Raw genomic sequence first — 22,829 nt, 5'->3', positions numbered from 1 at the left:
TTGTGTTATAAAACCGACGGAGTCCCGCATTTTCCTGCATGTAGTATGAAGTGCAGCACCACCTTGGTCAAATAAGGGGAAAGCTTCTCACCAAGTGTCATTTTGTCTTTGAGCTTCCTCCTCTCTGTACCGAGCAGTGTCGCAACAACCCCCACAGAGAACAACCACCATGAAGATCCGAGGAAAACAGACCAGCTTCTTTCTAACCTTTGTTTTATTTCTCCATGTTGCTGCAGACCTGCATGGTAAGTAGGAGACAACTCGTTTCTTTGCTCAACAACATCGACGACAACAACAGCACGCAGTGATTTTTAGATGTAGATCTGACGGGACCGCTATAATCTAAACTAAACCACAAATAGACATAATACAGGCTTCATCTATTAAACATACTTTCAACGTAAAATTTTGCTCAGCCTACTCACGTTATAGTAACTTCTTTAAATGTATTTCTCATAGGACTGAATTTGTTGTTGACTTTATAGATAACATTCTTGACCTACATGGCCAGTAGGTTATGTAAGTAAAAGGTCACCTATTATTCTGGCGAGGCTGACTGTGTTTTAAGGTGAAAACTTTCCAAAGAGCACATCAGGTTGCGAGTTATAATAACTTCTTTTGCTTGAAAGCTGAGAACAGGAATTTGGGGGTGACTGTATAGTCAAATACTACTCAGTGGTGTAAAACTGCCAGAATGGAGCAATGTGATAGCCTCTTCTTAAAGGGTCAATCTATTTGTCTCCCTCTTTTTTTAACAGCCATCATTTCTATTGTGTTAACAAGTTATTCACAAGGTTAAAGACTTGTGGGTACCCATAGAACCCATTTTCATTCACATAACTTGAGGTCAGAGGTCAAGGGAACCCTGTGAAAATGGCCATGACAGTTTTTCCTCGTCAAAATTTAGAGCAAGTTAGAAGCGTTATTTTACCTCCTTCGCAAGCTAGTATGATATAGTTGGTACCAATGGATTCCTTAGGTTTTCTAGTTTCGTGGGATGCCAGTATCTTCTCTCTTTGGCATTTCCTCAACTGATCTCAACATGGCTGCCGGGTCACACATTTTAAAATTTTTCTTATTGGTTGTTTTCCTCTGGTCTGTGAAATCTTGCAGATGTCATTAGGAGCACCGGAGGACACAGAGGCACATGATTTTTTTTTTCAGATTACCTGTCTCATGTACTACTGTCAGGATATAATGACCGTTTTATAAAAGTGACTTTTTTTAAATCATATTTGCTCCATTTCTACCCACTGCTGCTTTAAACAACCATATTTCCCGACAACACTGTGGCTAAACTGCCCTTGGGACAAACACGGCATAATTAACACAAACAAAATAAGGAAAATTGTCATTGTCAAGACTTACTTTGCCTGGGAGTCAAGACCTTCCCCCCTTTGACACAATCAGATGTGGGGGAAATGCCGTTCCAACGCTGGGAGGCTTCCACATACAGCAGGAGCGCCTCTACACAAGCTTTAACTGAGCTGGCCTTGCCTAATGCAGGAATCTCATCCTACAGCCCAGCTACCTGTCTTCATCAGCCCTAACCGGCAGCGAACGGCACCCACCGCCAACAATGAGTGCTCTACTCGGCTTGGATATACACACCAAGCGCAGCTCCCCAGAACCACAAGCCCATGCTCAATCCTCTCCCTTTAAACACGTTCTGTTCAATTCCCCCAGTCCTCATCAGGCACAGCTGCAGCAACTCATTCTAATTCGAGTCTGCAGCAACTCCCCTCTCTGCCCAGTCACTCTGTCACACTGTTATACCTTACAAATACCCACGCACGACTGTTATCAGGCCATTAAATATGCGTTATCAGTCGCTATAAGCACCATAGATGTGAGTCGTTAGGGGCCTACTACACCTACCTCTTTGTAAAAGTGAAAGTGAAACTTTCACTTTTGTTCTAACATGATGTAAAACTGAATGAAACGTAACGTTTTGAACACAAACAAAAAGGCTTCTTTAGGTTTAGGCAACAAAACTACAACTTCTTTAGGCTTAGGCAAACAACACACTTAGTTAAGTTTAGGAAAAAACATTGTGTTTTGGGTTAAAATAAGTATGAACACAAAGACAATTACACATTGTTGGTTCCACACAGGATGCAAACTCCAACTCTCCTGGATGAAAAGCCTGTGTTTTGTGTCCCAGGTATTGTCCCTGACCTCAACCCTTTATGGAGTTTCAGTCTTATACTACAGCACCTGACTTCCGCTTCTGCTCCTGTCATAATTACTACGGTCGCTAGAGGTCGCTGTCGTGTTTTTTTTAATACCTTCTTTCTGTTATCTATCATGTGAATAGATGATAAAACCCACTAGTGGGTGTAGTAGACCCCTACTGACCCACATCTACTACGCTTGACTGATAATGCCTATTTGATAGCCTGACAATCGTCTAATTGGCTGCATTAAACCAGTTATTTCAAGATAAAAGATTTACACACTCAAAATGTATGTTACAATCATTGATTGCAAAAGTTGTTATTCTATTTATTCTATTTAACACTTGTCTACTTGTCAGTTTCAACATAAGCTAGAACCAAGCAACAACCAGATGTTGTTGATTTTTTACATAGATATATTAATTGAACTGATATGATTAATATCCTGATCCTAATATCCTGACAGCACCTGAAGTCCACACAAAGCTCGGGAGCCTGAGAGGTCAGTATGTGAGTGTAAAGGGGAAGGAGACTGGGGTCCACGCCTACCTGGGTATCCCATTTGCCAAGCCACCCGTCGGCCCTGCTCTGAGACTGGCTGCACCCCAGCCTGTAGAGGGATGGGAAGGAGTGAGAGACGCCACCCAGCAGCCACCCATGTAAGTCCTTCATGTGCTTCAGGTGTTGCATACCACACTTGGAGAAATTATATCCCGTACTCACTGCAAAAACATGTCTCTCTTTCAGGTGTGTTCAAAACAAACAGTTTTCTATAGATATGTTTGATAAACTCGGTGTCAAGTTGGCAGAGCTCCCAGACATCTCAGAGGACTGCCTTCACCTCAACGTTTACACCCCTGCAAACAGAGCTCACAATGCCAAGCTCCCAGTAAGTTGCCGCAGGTTTGAGATTCAGCTTTGGATAACTTTGGACATGTTGAAGATGACTTGATTGCTTTTTGAAGAATCCATAATGGCAATATGAGTGATGATGCCCATTTAGAACCAGACTGCAAAGACACTGATGTCCTGTTTTTGTCACCATCAGTTTTATGTTTTAATCAGATTAAAGTCTAAGTAAAAATGTGCTTTATGCTTTGTGGAAAAGATCAAGGTCTTTCATTACTTTAACAGGTCATGGTCTGGATCCATGGTGGAGGGTTTACTATCGGGTCAGCTTCAACATATGATGGCTCTGCACTGGCTGCTTACCAGGATGTGGTTGTGGTTCTGATCCAGTACCGCTTGGGGCTTCTGGGCTTACTCAGGTAAAACAACTCAAATCACTAAGCACAGTTAGAATGAATATACTATGATTATATACTTTTGATTTGATCTGTGCCACACGTGAACAAAAATTCAAAACTGGGTCACTTTTATCAGCTGCTGTAGACTTTGATTTTATGCTCTATCCAGCACTGGAGATGAGCACATGTCAGGGAACTTTGGCCTGTTGGACCAGGTACAAGCTCTGAGGTGGATCCAGCAGCACATTCACAACTTTGGAGGAGACCCAGATTTAGTTACCATATTTGGGGAGTCTGCAGGCGGAACGAGCGTATCCCTCCTGGTAAGGATCAATCTGCTGATAAAGCACTTTAAAGGATACACCACCTAAATTAAAAATTCCAATATGTCATTTCCATGGCTGAGGAAAGTTCAATCAATATTTGTTAACATGAACTCCTCTCTCTCAAAGCCAGAAACCAGAGAAGTAAGTCTCAAACCTGTCATTGGGTATAAATTCTGGAGCTGCTCCAGAGACAATGTTGTTGTGATGTTTGTTTTCTTTTTATACTCCTGTGTGCTCTCAGTGTCATCTATAACATCTCTCCCAATCATTGTCTATGGAGCAGTTTCACACTTTATACCCCATGGCATCACAAATTTGAGATTTAGCTCTCTAGTTTTTGGATTTGGGAGAGAATTGCTCATGTTTACTAATATTTTTGGACTGTCTTAGACCATAGGAATAATATGTATGAATTTAAAAAATGGGCATCGTTCCCCTTTAATAAACTTTTTTTTTTGCAAGAGTGGCACAGTTACATTATGTAACTGCAAAGTCACTTCTGTCCAACAAACCTTTCATTTCTTCTGTTGCTTGAATCAACAGCTTCTCTCACCATTGTCTGATGGCCTGTTCCACCGTGCCATTGCTGAGAGCGGCACTGCTGCAATTGATATGCTCTTTGCAAATGATCCTCTACCAGCAACGCAGGTTAATTTTTCAGTGTTTATTTGTGTGTAAACATTCTTCAGTGCACAAAATCAGTATCACAAAATAATATATACATTTTTCTAAACTGTTGAGATGAACCCCACATATCTCTCCTCAGATGGCAGCCAATATATCTGGCTGTAGCCTCGAAAGCACGGAGAAGATCGCTGATTGCATGAGAAACCTCGATATTAACACTATTGAGGCTATTGGGGTGAGATATTTTATGCAAAACTGATATAGATTGACTTGATGGGATTAGTTTAAATGAGCCTAAAATGTGTTCTGCAAGATGTCTATGAAATGTTCACTTTCAACTATCAACTTTTTTCTTTTACACATTTTCTTTTCTCAAGGATCAACAATTGAGAATTACTCCAAATGTTGATGGACACTTCCTGACAAAACCTGTGGATGAGCTGTTCCACAAACATGAACTTCTCACTGTACCATTCATGACCGGCGTTAATAATGATGAAGGGGGCTGGATACTTCCTCAGGTAGGTGTGCATTTTACTGAAATTTGTGTGACTGAAAAGATTATTGATTTCCAGATAAGTCCATGAAAACATGATTGTTTTGCTTTAGTCCATGTCTGAAATGTTTAAATGTCTTCCCTTAGCTCCTTGCTCCTCCAAACTGGACAGAGGGATTAGATCGGGAGCCGGTCATGAACATGATGTTCATGTTCTACCCTAATGTAAGGCAGACAGTGCTGGACGTTACAGTATTACTCTGCTTCATCATGCTCAAACTTATCTGACAGATGTGTCGCTCATTTTCTCTAGCCCGAAGATGCGATGTTAAGAGAATTGGTGGTAGATGAATATATTGGAACCGGTGAAGATCGTGTGAAGAATAGAGATGGGTTCACTGAGCTGATTGGAGATATAATGTTTACCATTCCAGCCATTAAGACTGCTAATGCCCACAGAGGTATTTTACTTACACAAGATTTTGAAAATCTATTTAAGAACCATTGTTTCATATTTACTGTGACACACTTTCATAAACGAGACAGATCACACCCATTTGTCTACTACTAGATGCAGGTGCCCCTGTATACCTGTATGAGTACCAGCATCCTCCTAAATTCCTGCAGTCAAAAAGGCCAAGCTTTGTTGGGAGTGACCATGGAGATGAACTCTTTACAGTATTAGGATTCTGCTTCACAACTACCCATGTCAAATTAGCCGGTAAGTGCAATATAAAAATCACTATTTCAATAGACCACCAGAGATCTGGGTTTCCTAGAGTGGAAAGTGTTTTACCCGATTATCATTATTTTAGATGCATGTGATGAAGATGAGGAGCAGTTGAGCAGAACCATGATGAGCTACTGGGCCAACTTTGCTCGCACAGGGTAGGAATTCACCCTGATTACAAGTTATTATACACATGAAGATAAGACTTGTTTATAACGTGTGTGTGTGTGTGTGTGTGTGTGTGTGTGTGTGTGTGTGTGTGTGTGTGTGTAGGTCTCCTAATGGGGACGGCCTTGTCCACTGGCCAAATTATGGAGCAGAAGAGGACTACTTGTCAATTGATGTAAAGGAGCAAGTAACTGGTCAGCACCTGAAGAAGGGCCGATTTCTCTTTCTGACACAGACTCTCCCGGAGAAGGTCCGACAACACAAAGAGAAGATGGAGCGCAGCGAGCTGTAAAACAGTCACCTCGACTTCCTCCCTTCCATAAATGTTTTTATTGATTAATTTTAACCACAAGCAAGCCAGTCAAAAATGCATTAGACATACTGTGAGACATTTGTAAAAGTAATGTGATGATAATAATAATGATAACATTCAAACAAATTGAATTTTAGTACTTTTTGTAGCACCATGCATTGTATGAAATTTGGAAAGGAGAACCTTTCAAAATGTATCTTTAGAAGATTTTTTGAAATGCCTCAGTTTGACTTATAAAAATGTGTGTGATATGGCAGTAGCGAGTCAAAAGTTAAACAAAGGGAGAGAATGAGCAGGGCCTGATTGAGGCCTTTTATCAGTTCAGGTGTGGCCTGACAGATTGAGGCCAAGTCCCGCCCCCCTAGGACTGGGCAGGATGGAAGATTTTCTACCTCAAATGTGGTAACACATTCAATAATTAAACAAGTAAGCAAAACCAGTGGGTTCAGGGTCAGCCATTGAAGGGAGGGATACGAGTGTTGCAACAGATCAGATGTACAGTTTTCCCTTGATGTTAACCTCTACTGTACGGACACGCCCATCCTCACTGGGAATGGGACAGGTTACCTTCCCAATCAGCCAGAGTCCTCTAGGCAGCAGTGGGTCCATTACCATGACTACATCCAACACTGTTAGACTGGCGGTGTCCGTTTGTCAATTCTAGCGGGTTTGAAGAATGGGTAAGTAGTCTCTGATGAAGTGTGGCCAGAAGGGGTCTGCTAGGATCTGGCTGTGTCTCAATCTTCTTCGACTGATTAGATCTGAGTCACCATACACTGCCTGGGGAATGGAGGCATCCCATCGCCCCATGAGGAGCTGATTTGGGGTCACAGGGTCATGATCAGCTAAGTCTGATGACACATATCCAAGGGGTTTTGATTTGAAGATGCCTACAATTTGTGTGGGTGGTTGCTGGGGCTTGGATGGATAGCTAGGCTGCTGGGGCATGGCCTGGTAGTCGCGCTGCTGGTACTTGGATGGGTAGCCGGGCTGCCGTGGCTTAACATAGGAGCCGGGCTGCTGGGACTTGGCCTGGATGGGTAGCCAGGAATCTGGGGCTGAGGCTTGGATGGTTTTGGCTTCCAGCAATTCCATGGCCTTGTCCCGTTTGGAGGAGGTACTAAGCGCACCTGGAGTGGAGGGGGTGCCCAGATTCCACACTCTGAGCATGCTTTGGTGGGGAGGTTGGGCATGTAATCATCATGCTGGCGTATTGGTAATTGACATGCACTGTGTACACATATTTGAGTTGGCTTACACTGTCGTTGGTTTCCCTACTAACTCCACAGTCTGTTTCAGACTCACCGCCACAATCACTTGTGGAATGAGATCTGTATGAGTCTCTGCTCTCCCTGATCCATACCCAATGCTTAAGCCTCCGGCTCGAAAGACCATGTGGAAACTTGACATTTGTGGTAGCTGGGTTATTTAAGAAACCTTTGTATTGGCATACCAGTCTTCCAAGGATTTCCACTTAATTAGTTGACTGGCAGATGATTTACTGGCTAAAAGGCAAATGAAAACAATACAAAGTAAACATTGTGGTCATAGTTTGACCGTTTGATTGTATTTTGCGAGTGATTGACAGCTGCTCAGAGACGGCAAGGCTCCAACTTGACCTCTGATTGTTTGTTTTCCTCCGGTCTGTGAAATCTTACAGATGCCATTAGGAGCACCGGAGGACACAGAAGCACATGATTTTGTTTCAGATTACCTGTCTCATGCACTACTGTCAGGATATAGTGACCGTTTTATAAAAATAACCTTTTTTAATCATTTTTGCTCCGATAACCACTGCATCACATTTTATTCTATTTTATTGTTATTTTATGAATCTAGTTTTTAATTCACACTGTTTTACTACTATTATTGTTATTATAAATTTTAATTCTATTTTATTGCATTTTTATCATGTTATTGTCTCGTGTGCATTGGTCTGAAATCATCAAACTGTTAAATTGCTGAAATGTTTTGTCTTTTCTGTTGTTTTCACTGTCTAATTGTCGGCTTGTCAGTCAGCACTTTGGACTGCAACAACCTGTATAAAGTCCTATACTAATAAAGTTTGATGTGACCTCTAGTTGTGTTATAAAATCGACAGAGTCCCGCCTTTTCCTGCATGTAGTATGAAGTGCAGCACCACTTTGGTCAAAAAAAGGGAAAGCTTCTCACCAGGCGTCATTTTGTCTTTGAGGTTCCTCCTCTCAGAACCGAGCAGTGAACAACCACCATGAAGATCCGAGGAAAACAGACCAGCTTCTTTCTAACGTTTGTTTTATTTCTCCATGTTGCTGCAGACCTGCATGGTAGGTAGAAGACACAACTTACTTTCTTTGCTCAACAACAACTTCGACGACAACAACAGCACGCAGTGATTTTTAGATGTAGATCTGACGGGACCGCTATAATCTAAACTAAACCACAAATAGACATAATATAGGCTTCATCTATTAAACATACTTTCAATGTCAACTTTTGCTCAGCCTACTCACGTTATAGTAACTTCTTTAAATGTATTTCTCATAGGACTGAATTTCTTGTTGACTTTATAGATAACATTCTTGACCTACATGGCCAGTAGGTTATGTAAGTAAAAGGTCACCTATTATTCTGTCGAGGCTGACTGTGTTTTAAGGTGAAAACTTTCCAAAGAGTACATCAGGTTGCGAGTTATAATAACTTCTTTTGCTTGAAAGCTGATAACAGGAAGTTGGGGGTGACTGAATAATCAAATATTACTCAGTGGTGTAAAACTGCCAGAATGGAGTAATGTGATAGCCTCTTCTCAAAGGATCAATCTATTTGTCTCCCTCTTTTTTAACAGCCATCATTTCTATTATGTTATCATTTTACTCACCAGGTTAAATCAACAACCTTATAAAGGAGCCATTACGGCAAACTACCGGTTTTAAAGGTATAATATGCATTTCATCTGATCGATTAAAACATTTAATCGCGATTAATTGCATGATTGTCCATGATAAATCGTAAATTAATTAAATTTTTATCTGTTAAAAATGTACTTTAAGGGAGATTTGTCAAGTATTTAATACTCTTATCAACATGGGAGTGGGCAAAAGTGGAAGTGGGAAATCAACTAACAACACAAAACAATGACAAATATTGTCCAGAAACTCTCACAGGTACTGCATTTAGCATAAAAATATACTCAAATCATAACATGGCAAACTGCAGCCCAACAGGCAACAACAGCTGTCAGTGTGTCAGTGTGCTGACTTGACTATGATTTGCCCCAAACTGCATGTGATTATCATAAAGTGGGCATGTCTGTAAAGGGGTGACTCGTGGGTACACATAGAACCCATTTTCATTCACATATCTTGAGGTCAGAGGTCAAGGGAACCCTGTGAAAATGGCCATGCCTGTTTTTCCTTGCCAAAATTTAGAGCAAGTTTGGAGTGTTATTTTACCTCCTTCGCAAGCTAGTATGAAATAATATAGTTGGTACCAATGGATTCCTTAGGTTTTCTAGTTTCGTGGGATGCCAGTATCTTCTCTCTTTGGCATTTCCTCAACTGATCTCAACATGGCTGCCGGGTCACACATTTTTAAATTTTTCTTATTGGTTGTTTTCCTCTGGTCTGTGAAATCTTGCAGATGTCATTAGGAGCACCGGAGGACACAGAGGCACATGATTTTTTTTTTCAGATTACCTGTCTCATGTACTACTGTCAGGATATAATGACCGTTTTATAAAAGTGACTTTTTTTAAATCATATTTGCTCCATTTCTACCCACTGCTGCTTTAAACAACCATATTTCCCGACAACACTGTGGCTAAACTGCTCTTGGAACAAACACGGCATAATTAACACAAACAAAATAAGGAAAATTGTCATTTAAAAGACTTACCTTGCCTCGGAGTCAAGACCTTCCCCCCTTTGACACAATCAGATGTGGGGGAAATGCCGTTCCAACGCTGGGAGGCTTCCACATACAGCAGGAGCGCCTCTACACAAGCTTTAACTGATCTGGCCTTGCCTAATGCAGGAACCTTATCCTACAGCCCAGCTACCTGTCTTCAGCAGCCCTACCTGGCAGCGAACGGCACCCTCCGCCAACAATGAGTGCTCTACTCGGCTTGGATATACGCACCAAGCGCAGCTCCCCAGAACCACAAGCCCATGCTCAATCCTCTCCCTTTAAACACTTCCTGTTCCGTACCCCAGTCCTCATCAGGCACAGCTGCAGCAACTCATTCTAATTCGAGTCTGCAGCAACTCCCCTCTCTGCCCAGTCACTCTGTCACACTGTTATACCTTACAAATACCCACGCACGACTGTTATCAGGCCATTAAATATGCGTTATCAGTCGCTATAAGCACCATAGATGTGAGTCGTTAGGGGCCTACTACACCTACCTCTTTGTAAAAGTGAAAGTGAAACTTTCACTTTTGTTCTAACATGATGTAAAACTGAATGAAACGTCACGTTTTGAACACAAACAAAAATACTTCTTAAGGCTTAGGCAAACAACACACTTAGTTAAGTTTAGGAAAAAACACTGTGTTTTGGGTTAAAATAAGTATGAACACAAAGACAATTACACATTGTTGGTTCCACACAGGATGCAAACTCCAACTCTCCTGGATGAAAAGCCTGTGTTTTGTGTCCCAGGTATTGTCCCTGACCTCAACCCTTTATGGAGTTTCAGTCTTATACTACAGCACCTGACTTCCGCTTCTGCTCCTGTCATAATTACTACGGTCGCTAGAGGTCGCTGTCGTGTTTTTTTTTTATACCTTCTTTCTGTGATCTATCATGTGAATAGATGATAAAACCCACTAGTGGGTGTAGTAGACCCCTACTGACCCATATATACTACGCTTGACTGATAATGCCTATTTGATAGCCTGACAACAGTCTAATTGTCTGCATTTAAACCAGTTATTTCAAGATAAAAGATTCACACACTCAAAATGTATGTTACAATCATTGATCGCGAAAGTTGTTATTCTATTTATTCTATTTAACACTTGTCTACTTGTCAGTTTCAACATAAGCTAGAACCAAGCAACAACCAGATGTTGTTGATTTTTTACATAGATATATTAATTGAACTGATGTGATTAATATCCTGATCCTAATATCCTGACAGCACCTGAAGTCCACACAAAGCTCGGGAGCCTGAGAGGTCAGTATGTGAGTGTAAAGGGGAAGGAGACTGGGGTCCACGCCTACCTGGGTATCCCATTTGCCAAGCCACCTGTAGGCCCTGCTCTGAGACTGGCTGCACCCCAGCCTGTAGAGGGATGGGAAGGAGTGAGAGACGCCACCCGGCAGCCACCCATGTAAGTCCTTCATGTGCTTCAGTTGTTGCATACCACACTTGGAGAAATTATATCCCGTACTCACTGCAAAAACATGTCTCTCTTTCAGGTGTGTTCAAAACAAACAGTTTTCTATAGATATGTTTGATAAACTCGGTGTCAAGTTGGCAGAGCTCCCAGACATCTCAGAGGACTGCCTTTACCTCAACGTTTACACCCCTGCAAACAGAGCTCACAATGCCAAGCTCCCAGTAAGTTGCCACAGGTTTGAGATTCAGCTTTGGATAACTTTTGACAGAGTTCATGTAGACTTGATTGCTTTTTGAAGAATCCATAATGACAATATGAGTCATGATGTCATGATGTGGAAAAGATCAAGGTCTTTCATTACTTTCCCAGGTCATGGTCTGGATCCATGGTGGAGGGTTTGTTATGGGGTCAGCTTCAACATATGATGGCTCTGCTCTGGCTGCTTACCAGGATGTGGTTGTGGTTCTGATCCAGTACCGCTTGGGACTTCTGGGCTTTCTCAGGTAAAACAACTCAAATCACTAAGCACAGTTAGAATGAATATACTATGATTGTATTCTACTAGTTTGGATTTGATCTGTGACACATGTGAGCAAAAATTCAAAACTGGGTCACTTTTATCAGCTGCTGTAGACTTTGATTTTATGCTCTATCCAGCACTGGAGACGAGCACATGTCAGGGAACTTTGCCATGTTGGACCAGATACAAGCTCTGAGGTGGATCCAGCAGCACATTCACAACTTTGGAGGAGACCCAGATTCAGTTACCATATTTGGGGAGTCTGCTGGCGGAGTGAGCGTATCCCTCCTGGTAAGGATCAATCTGCTGATAAAGCACTTTAAAGGGACTGTTTGTAAGAATCAGAAATGCTTGTTAACAGCGACACCTGTGGCCGTTAAGTCAACAAAAGTCAGCGTCGGGCTTGCGCTTGCTCGCTCTAAATAGACATGAAGGAGCATCGCTCAAAACAGTGAGGCGACACACGTCAGCTAAAACCACAATATCACTCTATATTTCACCTGCTTGGCAGTATAATGTTAGCTGACCAGACGAAGGTCTCTCCATGAATCACTGCTGATCCTAGTGTTGGCTTTTCCTGCTTCAGCCTCCCGACCGCAGCCGGAGGGAGACACCGGCACCCGGTCGGAGACGATAACGTTTCTCATTGCGGAGCCCCGTCACTTCACAAGACACGGGAAACCTCTGTTGGTCTGGAGGAGCTGCAGACAAACGTCCACTGTACATTCACTAGATAGGCAAGCTGGCAGAGGAGCAGAGTACAGCAGAGACTCCGGCCCTGGAGACCAAAGCTACGGTCTCCCCCGCGGACTACGACCGCGGCCAACACTGTTTAGCAAGACGGGCTTCACCAGATAAAACTTTGCGGTTTTGGTGCTTCCGTGTAGTTTGTGTTGGAGTCTTGTCTGAACAGCATAGCCACATGCGAGCGCGCATATGCGAGCGCGCATATGCGAGCGAGCGCACATGGGACACCGACCCGGGTGATTTATACGTGTAAGAAGTTACAAACAGTCCCTTTAAAGGAGAACACCACCTAAATTAAGAATTCCAATATGTCATTTCCATGGCCGAGGAAAGTTCAATCAATATTTGTTAACTTGAGCTCCTTTCTCTCAAAGCCAGAAACCAGAGAAGTAAGTCTCAAACTTGTCATTAGGTATAAATTCTGGAGCTGCTCCAGAGACAATGTTGTTGTGATGTTTGTTTACTTTTTATACCCAATGAGCTTTATTCTATTGTAGTGAGCTCAGTTTTGAAACAGAAAATGCACCCATAAATGCATATCCCCCCTGGGTGCTCTCAGTGTCATCTATAACATCTCTCCCAATCATTACCTTCGCCATGGCCGAAGTCTGGCTTTGGTTTGTTTGTTTCTTTGTCCGTTACCAGGATTACTCCAAAAGTCTGACAACTGTAGATTCTGCGTTTTTTCACATTAAACACTGTGAACTTACAGTTGAGTTCAACCAAAGCACACTTGGTGATTGTTGGAAAGAGTAACAATGACGGTTTAGGTGAGTTTAATTTTGTTTCTGTCCAGTTTGAATGAAGTGTTTTACGATGCTCCGCTACGTACAGCTGATCTCAACATAAACAAAAATACATGCGGATGATTGCGCAAGCTGAACGGAGAGAGGGGCGGAGGTGTGAGCTCTCCGAGTGCCATTCTAGTTGTCTATGGAGCAGTTCCATACTTTATACCCCACGGCATCACAAATTTGAGATTTAGCTCTCTAGTTTTGGGATTTGGGAGAGAATTGCTCATGTTTACTAATATTTTTGGACTGTCTTACACCATAGGAATAATATGTATGAATTTTGAAAATGGGCATCGTTCCCCTTTAAATAAACTCGCTTTTTTTGCAAGAGTGGCACAGTAACATTATGTTACTGCAAAGTACTGTACCAAACCTTTCATTTCTTCTGTTGCTTGAATCAACAGCTTCTCTCACCATTGTCTGATGGCCTGTTCCACCGTGCCATTGCTGAGAGCGGCACTGCTGCAATGGATTTGCTCCTTTCAAATGATCCTCTACCAGCAATGCAGGTTCATTTTCAGTGTTTATTTTTGTGTGTAAACATTCTTCAGTGCACAAAATCAGTATAAAAAAAAATATATACATTTTTCTAAACTGTTGAGATGAACCCCACATATCTCTCCTCAGATGGTAGCCAATATATCTGGCTGTAGCCTCGAAAGCACGGAGAAGATCGCTGATTGCATGAGAAACCTCGATATTAACACTATTGAGGCTATTGGGCAGGTGAGATATTTTATGCAAAACTGATATAGACTGACTTAATGGGATTAGTTTAAATGATCCTAAAATGTGTTCTGCAAGATGTCTATGAAATGTTCACTTTCAACTATCAACTTTTTCTTTTACACATTTTATTCTCTCAAGGATCAAAAATTGAGAATTCCTCCAAATATTGATGGACACTTCATGACAAAACCTGTGGATGAGCTGTTCCACAAACATGAACTTCTCACTGTACCATTCATGACCGGCGTTAATAATGATGAAGGGGGCTGGATATTTCCTCAGGTAGGTGTGCATTTTACTGAAATTTGTGTGACTGAAGAGATTACTGATTTCCAGATAAGTCCATGAAAACATGATTGTTTTGCTTTAGTCCATGTCTGAAATGTTAAATGTCTTCCCTTAGTTCTTTGCTCCTCCAAACTGGACAGAGGGATTAGATCGGGAGCCGATCATGAACATGATGTTCATGTTCTACCCTAATGTAAGGCAGACAGTGCTGGACATTACAGTATTACTCTGCTTCATCATGCTCAAACTTATCTGACAGATGTGTCGCTCATTTTCTCTAGCCCGAAGATGCGATGTTCAGAGATTTGGTGGTAGATGAATATATTGGAACCGGTGAAGATCGTGTGAAGAATAGAGATGGGTTCACTGAGCTGATTGGAGATATGATGTTTACCATTCCAGCCATTAAGACTGCTAATGTCCACAGAGGTATTTTACTTGCACAAGATTATGCAAATCTATTTAAGAACCATTGTTTGAACGAGACAGATCACACCCATTTGTCTACTACTAGATGCAGGTGCCCCTGTATACCTGTATGAGTACCAGCATCCTCCTAAATTCCTGCAGTCAAAAAGGCCAAGCTTTGTTGGGAGTGACCATGCAGATGAACTCTTTACAGTATTAGGATTCTGCTTCACAACTACATATATCAAATTAGCCGGTAAGTGCAATATAAAAATCACTATTTCAATAGACCACCAGAGATCTGGGTTTCCTAGAGTGGAAAGTGTTTTACCAGATTATCATTATTTTAGATGCATGTGATGAAGATGAGGAGCAGTTGAGCAGAACCATGATGAGCTACTGGGCCAACTTTGCTCGCACAGGGTAGGAATTCACCCTGATTACAAGTTATTATACACATGAAGATAAGACTTGTTTATAACGTGTGTGTGTGTGTGTGTGTGTGTGTGTGTGTGTGTGTGTGTGTGTGTGTGTGTGTGTGTGTGTGTAGGTCTCCTAATGGGGACGGCCTTGTCCACTGGCCAAAGTATGGAGCAAAAGAGGACTACATGTCAATTGATGTAAAGGAGCAAGTAACTGGTCAGCACCTGAAGAAGGACCGGTTTGTCTTTCTGACACAGACTCTCCCGGAGAAAGTCCGACAACACAAAGAGAAGATGGAGCGCAGCGAGCTGTAGAACAGTCACCTCACCTTCCTCCCTTCCATAAATGTTTTTATTGATTAATTTTAACCACAAACAAGTCAGTGTGAGACATTTGTAAAAGTAATGTGATGATAGTATTTTTAATTTTTAAAGCACTTCATGGTCTTGCACCAGCATAAGTCTCACATGCTTACAGTGTATGAACCTGGTACGGCCTCTCAGGTCCTCTGGCACGAGTCTATTAGTTTTAGTCAGGACTAAAACCTTTGGTGGGGCAGCTTTTAGACATTATGCTCCGAGCCGCTAGAACAGTCTGCCTGAGGATCTGAGAGCTGCTGGAGCTGTTGAAATCTTTAAACGTAAACTTAAAGCCTACCTATTCAACTAGGCCTTTGATGAAGAATGGTTATTATTTAATTCACTTATTTTGATGTATTTAAGTTGTATAATTTTATTGTTATTTTATAACAATTAATCTAGTGTTAAATTCACACTGTTTTGCTACTATTACTGTTATTATAGCTTTTATTTCTATTTTATTACATTTTGTGTGCATTTGTCTGAAATAATTAAATTGTTAAATCTGTTGTTTTCACTGTACACACTTGTTCTGTGTTATTTCCGGCTTGTCAGTCAGCTGTGAAGCAATGTGAACTGCACTGACCTGTATGAAAGGTGCTTTACAAATACAGTTTGTGGTATAAAACCGACAGAGCCACGCCTGATCTTGCACGTAATATTAAGGGCAGCACTGCCTGGGTGAAATAAGCGGAAAGCTTCTTGGCAGGCATCATTTCTTCCTCCTCTCAGAACCCAGCAGTGTTGCAATCCACACAGAGACAACCACCATGAAGTTTTGTGTAAACAAGACCTTCTTTCTGACGTTTGCTTTATTTCTCTATGTTGCTGCAGACCTACATGGTAAGTAGGAGACACTTTAACATTTCAGTTCTTTGCCCAATAACATGGGATATTAGATGTAGATCTGACGGTACCATTAGTCTGAATAACATAAGCCTACTCAAGTTATAGTAGCCTATATCTACTTTAAATGTCTTTCTCGCAGGACTAAATCTGTTGTTGACTTGATGTTACCTGTTTGCATTTTATCGCGCTTCAATCAAAGTGCCCTTTTACCTACATACTGGCGAGGGTGAGGCTGACTGTGTCCAAAGGTGTAACTCCTCAATGAGCAAAGCAGGTAGAGTTATAATTACTAATTTTAGCTGGCCTCACGCTAATGCAGGGTAACAGGACTTTGGAAGTGACTGTGAGTGTCTAATCAGAAAGCCTACAACTCAATGGTGTAAAACTGCCAGAATGGAGCAATGTGGTGCATCCTCCTCTTGAAGGAGGAAGCTGTTTTTCTTCCTCTTTTTTAACGGCTATATGTAGAGATTAGATCAACACAACTTTACAAAGGGCATTACAGCAATGGAACTTATAAATTGCACTACTTTATGATTTTGATTCAGTCCTAATACCCTGACAGCACCTGAAGTCCACACAAAGCTCGGGAGCCTGAGAGGTCAGTATGTGAGTGTAAAGGGGAAGGAGACTGGGGTCCACGCCTACCTGGGTATCCCATTTGCAAAGCCACCTGTAGGCCCTGCTCTGAGACTGGCTGCACCCCAGCCTGTAGAGGGATGGGAAGGAGTGAGAGACGCCACCCGGAAGCCACCCATGTAAGTCCTTCATGTGCTTCAGTTGTTGCATACCACACTTGGAGAACTTATGTCCCATATTCACTGCAAAAACATGACTCTCTTTCAGGTGTGTTCAAAATAAACAGACTTCTATAGATCTGATTGATAAAATAGGTTCCAAGTTGGTAGAGCTCCCAGACATCTCAGAGGACTGCCTTTACCTCAACGTTTACACCCCTGCAAACAGACTTCACAATGCCAAGCTCCCAGTAAGTTGCTGCAGGTTTGGAGTGATGCTCAGTTGCTGAGATTCAGCTTTGGATAACTCTGGATAGAGTTTATGTAGAAGCTGACTTGATTTCTTTTGGAAGATTCCATGTGGCAATATGAGTAATGATGCCCATATTTAAAACCAGACTGCAAAGGGAATGATGTTGTCCTGTTTTTGTCACCATCAGTTTTATGTTTTAGTCAGATTAAAGTCTTTGTTTGATGTAGTTTGATAGAGATCAGATAGAATAAAGTAAAAATGTGCTTTATGCTTTGTGGAAAAGATCAAAGGTTACAATATTGTAACCCTAGCTCTGTAAGCACAGGTGGAGCCCTCTACTGGACACAATCGGTAATACTCTCCTCCAATAGAGGGCAAAAAGCATCCAGTTGTATGGCCCTCGACCTGAATAACTCCTTAAGTTCTTGGGAACAAAGGAGGGATTTGGTCTGAGAGTAGCCCTGCTGCGGTCACCACGAAGAAGCAAGCAACTTGGGTGCACCGACAGGGCGCTTAGATACATACTCTCTTAGCTGATGTCAATGCAAGCAGCAAAGCTGTTTTGAATGACAACGCCTACAAAGAGGAATGCTCCAAAGGCTCAAAGGTTTTCACCAACGCCTCGAGCACCAATAGCAGGTCACACAGTGGGGAGCAGGCACACATCACTGGCCGTTGCCTCCTGACCCCCTGCAAAAAACGCTTCATGAGAGGATGGCCAAAGTCCAGTCTGTCGTCAAAACCATCGAGGCAGGAAGAAATGGCTGCTGCACACACTTTAATAGACAGCCCTCTATCCATCAAACACTGTAAAAAGGAGAAAAGTAGACTCAACTGCACAGGACAGGGGCTCCTTTCCTCGCTCCAGCGTTTGAACCTGGACACCAACGACATATTGTTGTCATGATTGTCTGCAGACGAAACCGGTGCCTCAGCAGGGATGACCGGAGACAGCATCGGAGCATTGGCAGTTGGAGCGAGGACTTTGATGGCGTTGACCTCGAGAGAGGCATCGGAAGTGAACCCACCGCTGCTGGCATTGAATCTTGAGGGCAGCGCTCGGCAGGCCGGCCAGGGCTGGTGGCTGCTGAACAGCACTCTCTGCCAAGTCTCTCGAAGCAGGCATTGTGAAGATCCTTTCTGGTAAAGAGGGCGGGATATGACAAAGTTCTAGAAGTGGCGAACCCATCCGTGGAGATGAGCAGTCAGTCGGCAATCGCCGTTTGCTGAAGAGAAAAGGATGGCTGCCAGCGGTGGACACTGCATTATATACTGTGGGGTCCGCATGTATTTGGGTAGGCACATCCTGATTGGCTGGCTACGTTTATGCAAAGTTTCAGTGGGTGAATGCATGCTTGTGATTGGTGGAGAGTATTACCCCTAGAGTCCAGTAGAGGGCAGTGCCTGTGTGAGTTACAAAAAGGTCTTTCATTACTTTCCCAGGTCATGGTGTGGATCCATGGTGGAGGGTTTGCTCTTGGGTCAGCTGCAATGTATGATGGCTCTGCCCTGGGTGCTTACCAGGATGTGGTTGTGGTTCTGATCCAGTACCGCTTGGGACTTCTGGGCTTTCTCAGGTAAAACAACTAAAATCACTAAGCACAGTTAGAATGAATATACTATGATTGTATTCTACTAGTTTGGATTTCATCTGTGCCACATGTGATCAAAAATTCAAAACTGGGTCACTTTTATCAGCTGCTGTAGACTTTGATTTTATGCTCTATCCAGCACTGGAGACGAGCACATGTCAGGGAACTTTGGCCTGTTGGACCAGGTACAAGCTCTGAGGTGGATCCAGCAGCACATTCACAGCTTTGGAGGAGACCCATATTCAGTTACCATATTTGGGGAGTCTGCAGGCGGAGTGAGCGTATCCCTCCTGGTAAGGATCAATCTGCTGATAAAGCACTTTAAATAAACTCACCTTTTTTTGCAAGTATTACACAGTTGATGTCACTGCAAAGTCACTACTGTCCACAGAACCTTTCATTTCTTCTGTTCCTTGAATCAACAGCTTCTCTCACCATTGTCTGATGGCCTGTTCCACCGTGCCATTGCTGAGAGCGGCACTGCTGCAATGGATTTAATCCTTGCAAATGATCCTCTACCAATAGCGCAGGTTCATTTTCAGTGTTTATTTTTTTGTGTAAACATTCTTCAGTGCACAAAATCAGTATCACAACATAATATATATATTTTTTCTAAACTGTTGAGATGAACCCCACATATCTCTCCTCAGATGGTAGCTAATATATCTGGCTGTAGCCTCGAAAGCACGGAGAAGATCGCTGATTGCATAAGAAACCTCGATATTAACACTATTGAGGCTATTGGGCAGGTGAGATATTTTATGCAAATCTGATATAGACTGACTTAATGGGATTAGTTGAAAATTAGTCTTTATTGTCTTCTGCAAGATGTCTATGAAATGTTCACTTTTATAAATTGTGTTGTCTTTATCTCAACTTTTTCTTTTACACATTTTATTCTCTCAAGGAAGGAAAAATGAAAATTACTGTAAATGTTGATGGACACTTCCTGTCAAAACCTGTGGATGAGCTGTTCCACAAACATGAACTTCTCACTGTACCATTCATGACCGGCGTTAATAATGATGAAGGGGGCTGGATACTTCCTCAGGTAGGTGTGCATTTTACTGAAATTTGACTGAAGAGATTACTGATTTCACGATAAGTCCATGAAAACATGATTGTTTTGCTTTAGTCCATGTCTGAAATGTTTAAATGTCTTCCTTAAGTACTTTGCTCCTCCAAACTGGACAGAGGGATTAGATCGGGAGCTGGCCATGAACATGATGTTCATATTCTACCCTAATGTAAGGCAGACAGTGCTGGACATTACAATATTACTCTGCTTCATCATGCTCAAACTTATCTGACAGATGTGTCGCTCATTTTCTCTAGCCCGAAGATGCGATGTTCAGAGAATTGGTGGCTGATGAATATATTGGAACCGGTGAAGATCGTGTGAAGAATAGAGATGGGTTCACTCAGCTGCTTGGAGATATGATGTTTACCATTCCAGCCATTAAGACTGCTAATGTCCACAGAGGTATTTTACTTACACAAGATTTTGAAAATCTATTTAAGAACCATTGTTTCATATTTACTGTGACACACTTTCATAAACAAGACAGATCACACCCATTTGTCTACTACTAGATGCAGGTGCCCCTGTATACCTGTATGAGTACCAGCATACTCTCAAATTCCTGCAGTCAAAAAGGCCGAGCTTTGTTGGGAGTGACCATGGAGATGAGGTCCTTACAGTATTTGGATTCTGCTTCTCAACTACCCATGTCAAATTAGCCGGTAAGTGCAATATAAAAATCACTATTTCAATAGACCACCAGAGCTCTGGGTTTCCTAGAGTGGAAAGTGTTTTACCAGATTATCATTATTTTAGGTGCATGTGATGAAGATGAGGAGCAGTTGAGCAGAACCATGATGAGCTACTGGGCCAACTTTGCTCGCACAGGGTAGGAATTCACCCTGATTACAAGTTATTATACACATGAAGATAAGACTTGTATATAACGTGTGTGTGTGTGTGTGTGTGTGTGTGTGTGTGTGTGCGTGTGTGTGTGCGTGTGTGTGTGCGTGTGTGTAGGTCTCCGAATGGGGACAGCCTTGTCCACTGGCCAAAGTATGGAGCAGAAGAAGACTACTTGTCAATTGATATAAAGGAGCAGGTAACTGGTCAGCACCTGAAGAAGGACCGGTTTGTCTTCCTGACACAGACTCTCCCGGAGAAGGTCCGACAACACAAAGAGAAGATGGAGCGTAGCGAGCTGTAAAACAGCCACCTCACCACGGATAGGAAATCCTTTCAAAATGTAACTTTAGAAGATTTTTTAAATTCCACAGTTTAACTTAAAAAGTTGTGTGTGATATCATTTGTATAGCCATTGTGTATACTGAACATCAGTTTGAATCTAAGGTAGATAGCTTCAGGTGATACTTCTTTAAAATCTAAAAGCTCAGGGGGAAATATGTATAGCAGAGGGGCACCTTAAGTCATGGGTTACCCCTGCTTTGGTGTGTTTGCCCACATATTTAACATCTCCTTAATTATCTGGATCCCACATGTTGTTGTTGTTCTAATCAGTTATGTGTTGTCTGTATCACTGACTCAATATTGTCATACACACTTCATAGGTCCAACACTGTAGTATGAAAAGTGAACATGGGTTACTTAACCCATTTGTGGCCAAAGACTATATTTAGATTTATAAGGAAAAAAGCCACAACATTTGTTCTGATTGGTCTTAAGTCTTTAAATTTGGACATACTTTGGGTAAGTAACTAACATTACACTGTTTTGGTAAAGGGGGTTGCGCTTCAACAATGGGATTCACTTTGGCGTGCTAGACCCAAAGTCCAATAAGCATAAAAATGTGATAGGGTAGCACATCCCAGTGTTTTGTGGAGTCCAACATTGTATGTATGGGGTTTGGATCAGATTTAACTATAGGTTATGCCTGTGGTTGGTCCCTGTATCTAGAGCCATGTGAAAAGAAAAAGTGATTGGTTTCCAAATAATTGTATCCAACTCCCAGCTGTGTGTTAGCTCTGCCCTTTGTTTATATTACTGAACTGAATCTGTACTTCAAATGCGGTGAAGAAGGCTCCGTGCCGAAACTCGTAAGCGTATGTCTATTGTGATGTGAGCCAATTAAACAAGTGAAATGTTAGTATTATTCCTCCTTGATTTCGAAATCTGGGATGTGCTACACTATCACATTTTTATCTAACAGTACGACTTTGAATAATTGTTAATTAATAGTCAAAGTCAGGATTCAACTTGTTATGAGTTCATAGATACCAAATACTTGATTGTGCTCCTTGTAGTGTCTGAGATTCAGTCATTTTCTTATCATACTATATCTAGTGTTTGGGCACATGGGATCAGTTTTTTTCCTAAAATATAATGGAGTTTATTGCAAAAACAGTGCGCCCAAATACTAGATATATTATGATAAGAAAAACTCACGTTTCAGCCAAACAGTTTAACCGATTTTAAAATTTCTTCTTATTTGTGCTTCGGTAAGGCCAGAGAACACTTCCACCGAAGGAAATTAAAAATTTCAGTTGTGGGCACAAATGAATTGAGGTTTATACCGACAACAGAACACAGGGCTTTTGTAATACAGGGCTGTTGTGGAAAGGGCTGCAGAATACATTATAATCAAAATTCCACTATGGCAATGGAGTGAGATAACAGTTTTCTTGCATCACAGCCATGGGATACATATACACAACACAGAAACAAATAAAGAGATTTGACAAAAAGA

General features: G+C 41.9%; 3 protein-coding genes across 6 annotated transcripts; all 3 read left to right on the top strand.

The window, feature by feature from the left end:
* The first annotated feature begins 39 nt into the window (after window positions 1–39).
* On the top strand, window positions 40–8,164 carry LOC141765963 (fatty acyl-CoA hydrolase precursor, medium chain-like). Its single transcript, XM_074632326.1, has 14 exons — window positions 40–245; window positions 2,644–2,836; window positions 2,925–3,066; window positions 3,312–3,445; window positions 3,594–3,747; window positions 4,294–4,398; window positions 4,517–4,612; window positions 4,755–4,898; window positions 5,021–5,098; window positions 5,187–5,334; window positions 5,445–5,594; window positions 5,689–5,761; window positions 5,877–6,340; window positions 7,269–8,164. Exons 1-13 carry the CDS (start codon window positions 170–172, stop codon window positions 6,061–6,063), a joined length of 1,680 nt encoding a protein of 559 aa, XP_074488427.1. The 5' UTR covers window positions 40–169; the 3' UTR covers window positions 6,064–6,340; window positions 7,269–8,164.
* Window positions 8,165–8,225: 61 nt separating this feature from the next.
* LOC141765962 (fatty acyl-CoA hydrolase precursor, medium chain-like) lies at window positions 8,226–16,195 on the top strand. Its single transcript, XM_074632325.1, has 13 exons — window positions 8,226–8,390; window positions 11,204–11,396; window positions 11,485–11,626; window positions 11,775–11,908; window positions 12,063–12,216; window positions 13,871–13,975; window positions 14,094–14,192; window positions 14,334–14,477; window positions 14,599–14,676; window positions 14,765–14,912; window positions 14,998–15,147; window positions 15,242–15,314; window positions 15,442–16,195. Exons 1-13 carry the CDS (start codon window positions 8,315–8,317, stop codon window positions 15,626–15,628), a joined length of 1,683 nt encoding a protein of 560 aa, XP_074488426.1. The 5' UTR covers window positions 8,226–8,314; the 3' UTR covers window positions 15,629–16,195.
* A 113-nt stretch (window positions 16,196–16,308) lies between these two features.
* LOC141765965 (fatty acyl-CoA hydrolase precursor, medium chain-like) lies at window positions 16,309–22,827 on the top strand. Of its 4 annotated transcripts, none has more exons than XR_012593554.1 (13): window positions 16,309–16,516; window positions 17,088–17,280; window positions 17,369–17,510; window positions 18,956–19,089; window positions 19,244–19,397; window positions 19,530–19,634; window positions 19,755–19,853; window positions 20,012–20,155; window positions 20,274–20,351; window positions 20,440–20,587; window positions 20,698–20,847; window positions 20,942–21,107; window positions 21,146–21,250. XR_012593554.1 is itself a non-coding variant. In XM_074632331.1 (13 exons), exons 1-13 carry the CDS (start codon window positions 16,444–16,446, stop codon window positions 21,212–21,214), a joined length of 1,515 nt encoding a protein of 504 aa, XP_074488432.1. In that variant the 5' UTR covers window positions 16,309–16,443; the 3' UTR covers window positions 21,215–22,827. The 4 variants fall into 4 exon arrangements, 3 of the variants coding, with proteins under 3 accessions (XP_074488432.1, XP_074488431.1, XP_074488430.1); XM_074632331.1 differs by having other exon boundaries at window positions 20,942–21,014; window positions 21,193–22,827; XM_074632330.1 differs by having other exon boundaries at window positions 20,942–21,014; window positions 21,183–22,827.
* Window positions 22,828–22,829: the final 2 nt, after the last annotated feature.

Source organism: Sebastes fasciatus, chromosome 4 (assembly GCF_043250625.1).
Source record: "Sebastes fasciatus isolate fSebFas1 chromosome 4, fSebFas1.pri, whole genome shotgun sequence".
Taxonomy (NCBI): Eukaryota; Metazoa; Chordata; class Actinopteri; order Perciformes; family Sebastidae; genus Sebastes; species Sebastes fasciatus.
Note: the sequence above shows the minus strand (reverse complement) of the source record. Positions and strands in the feature narration are given on the sequence as shown.

Coding starts and splice junctions, on each gene's coding strand:
- LOC141765962 (XM_074632325.1), top strand. CDS start 8,315: ATGAAGATCCGAGGAAAACAGACCAGCTTCTTTCTAACGTTTGTTTTA. Junction 14,478..14,598: donor GGGGCTGGATATTTCCTCAG/GTAGGTGTGCAT, acceptor GTCTTCCCTTAG/TTCTTTGCTCCTCCAAACTG. Junction 14,913..14,997: donor GACTGCTAATGTCCACAGAG/GTATTTTACTTG, acceptor GTCTACTACTAG/ATGCAGGTGCCCCTGTATAC.
- LOC141765963 (XM_074632326.1), top strand. CDS start 170: ATGAAGATCCGAGGAAAACAGACCAGCTTCTTTCTAACCTTTGTTTTA. Junction 3,067..3,311: donor CTCACAATGCCAAGCTCCCA/GTAAGTTGCCGC, acceptor TTACTTTAACAG/GTCATGGTCTGGATCCATGG. Junction 5,099..5,186: donor TGTTCATGTTCTACCCTAAT/GTAAGGCAGACA, acceptor CATTTTCTCTAG/CCCGAAGATGCGATGTTAAG.
- LOC141765965 (XM_074632329.1), top strand. CDS start 16,444: ATGAAGTTTTGTGTAAACAAGACCTTCTTTCTGACGTTTGCTTTATTT. Junction 19,090..19,243: donor GGACTTCTGGGCTTTCTCAG/GTAAAACAACTA, acceptor TGCTCTATCCAG/CACTGGAGACGAGCACATGT. Junction 19,854..20,011: donor CTATTGAGGCTATTGGGCAG/GTGAGATATTTT, acceptor TATTCTCTCAAG/GAAGGAAAAATGAAAATTAC.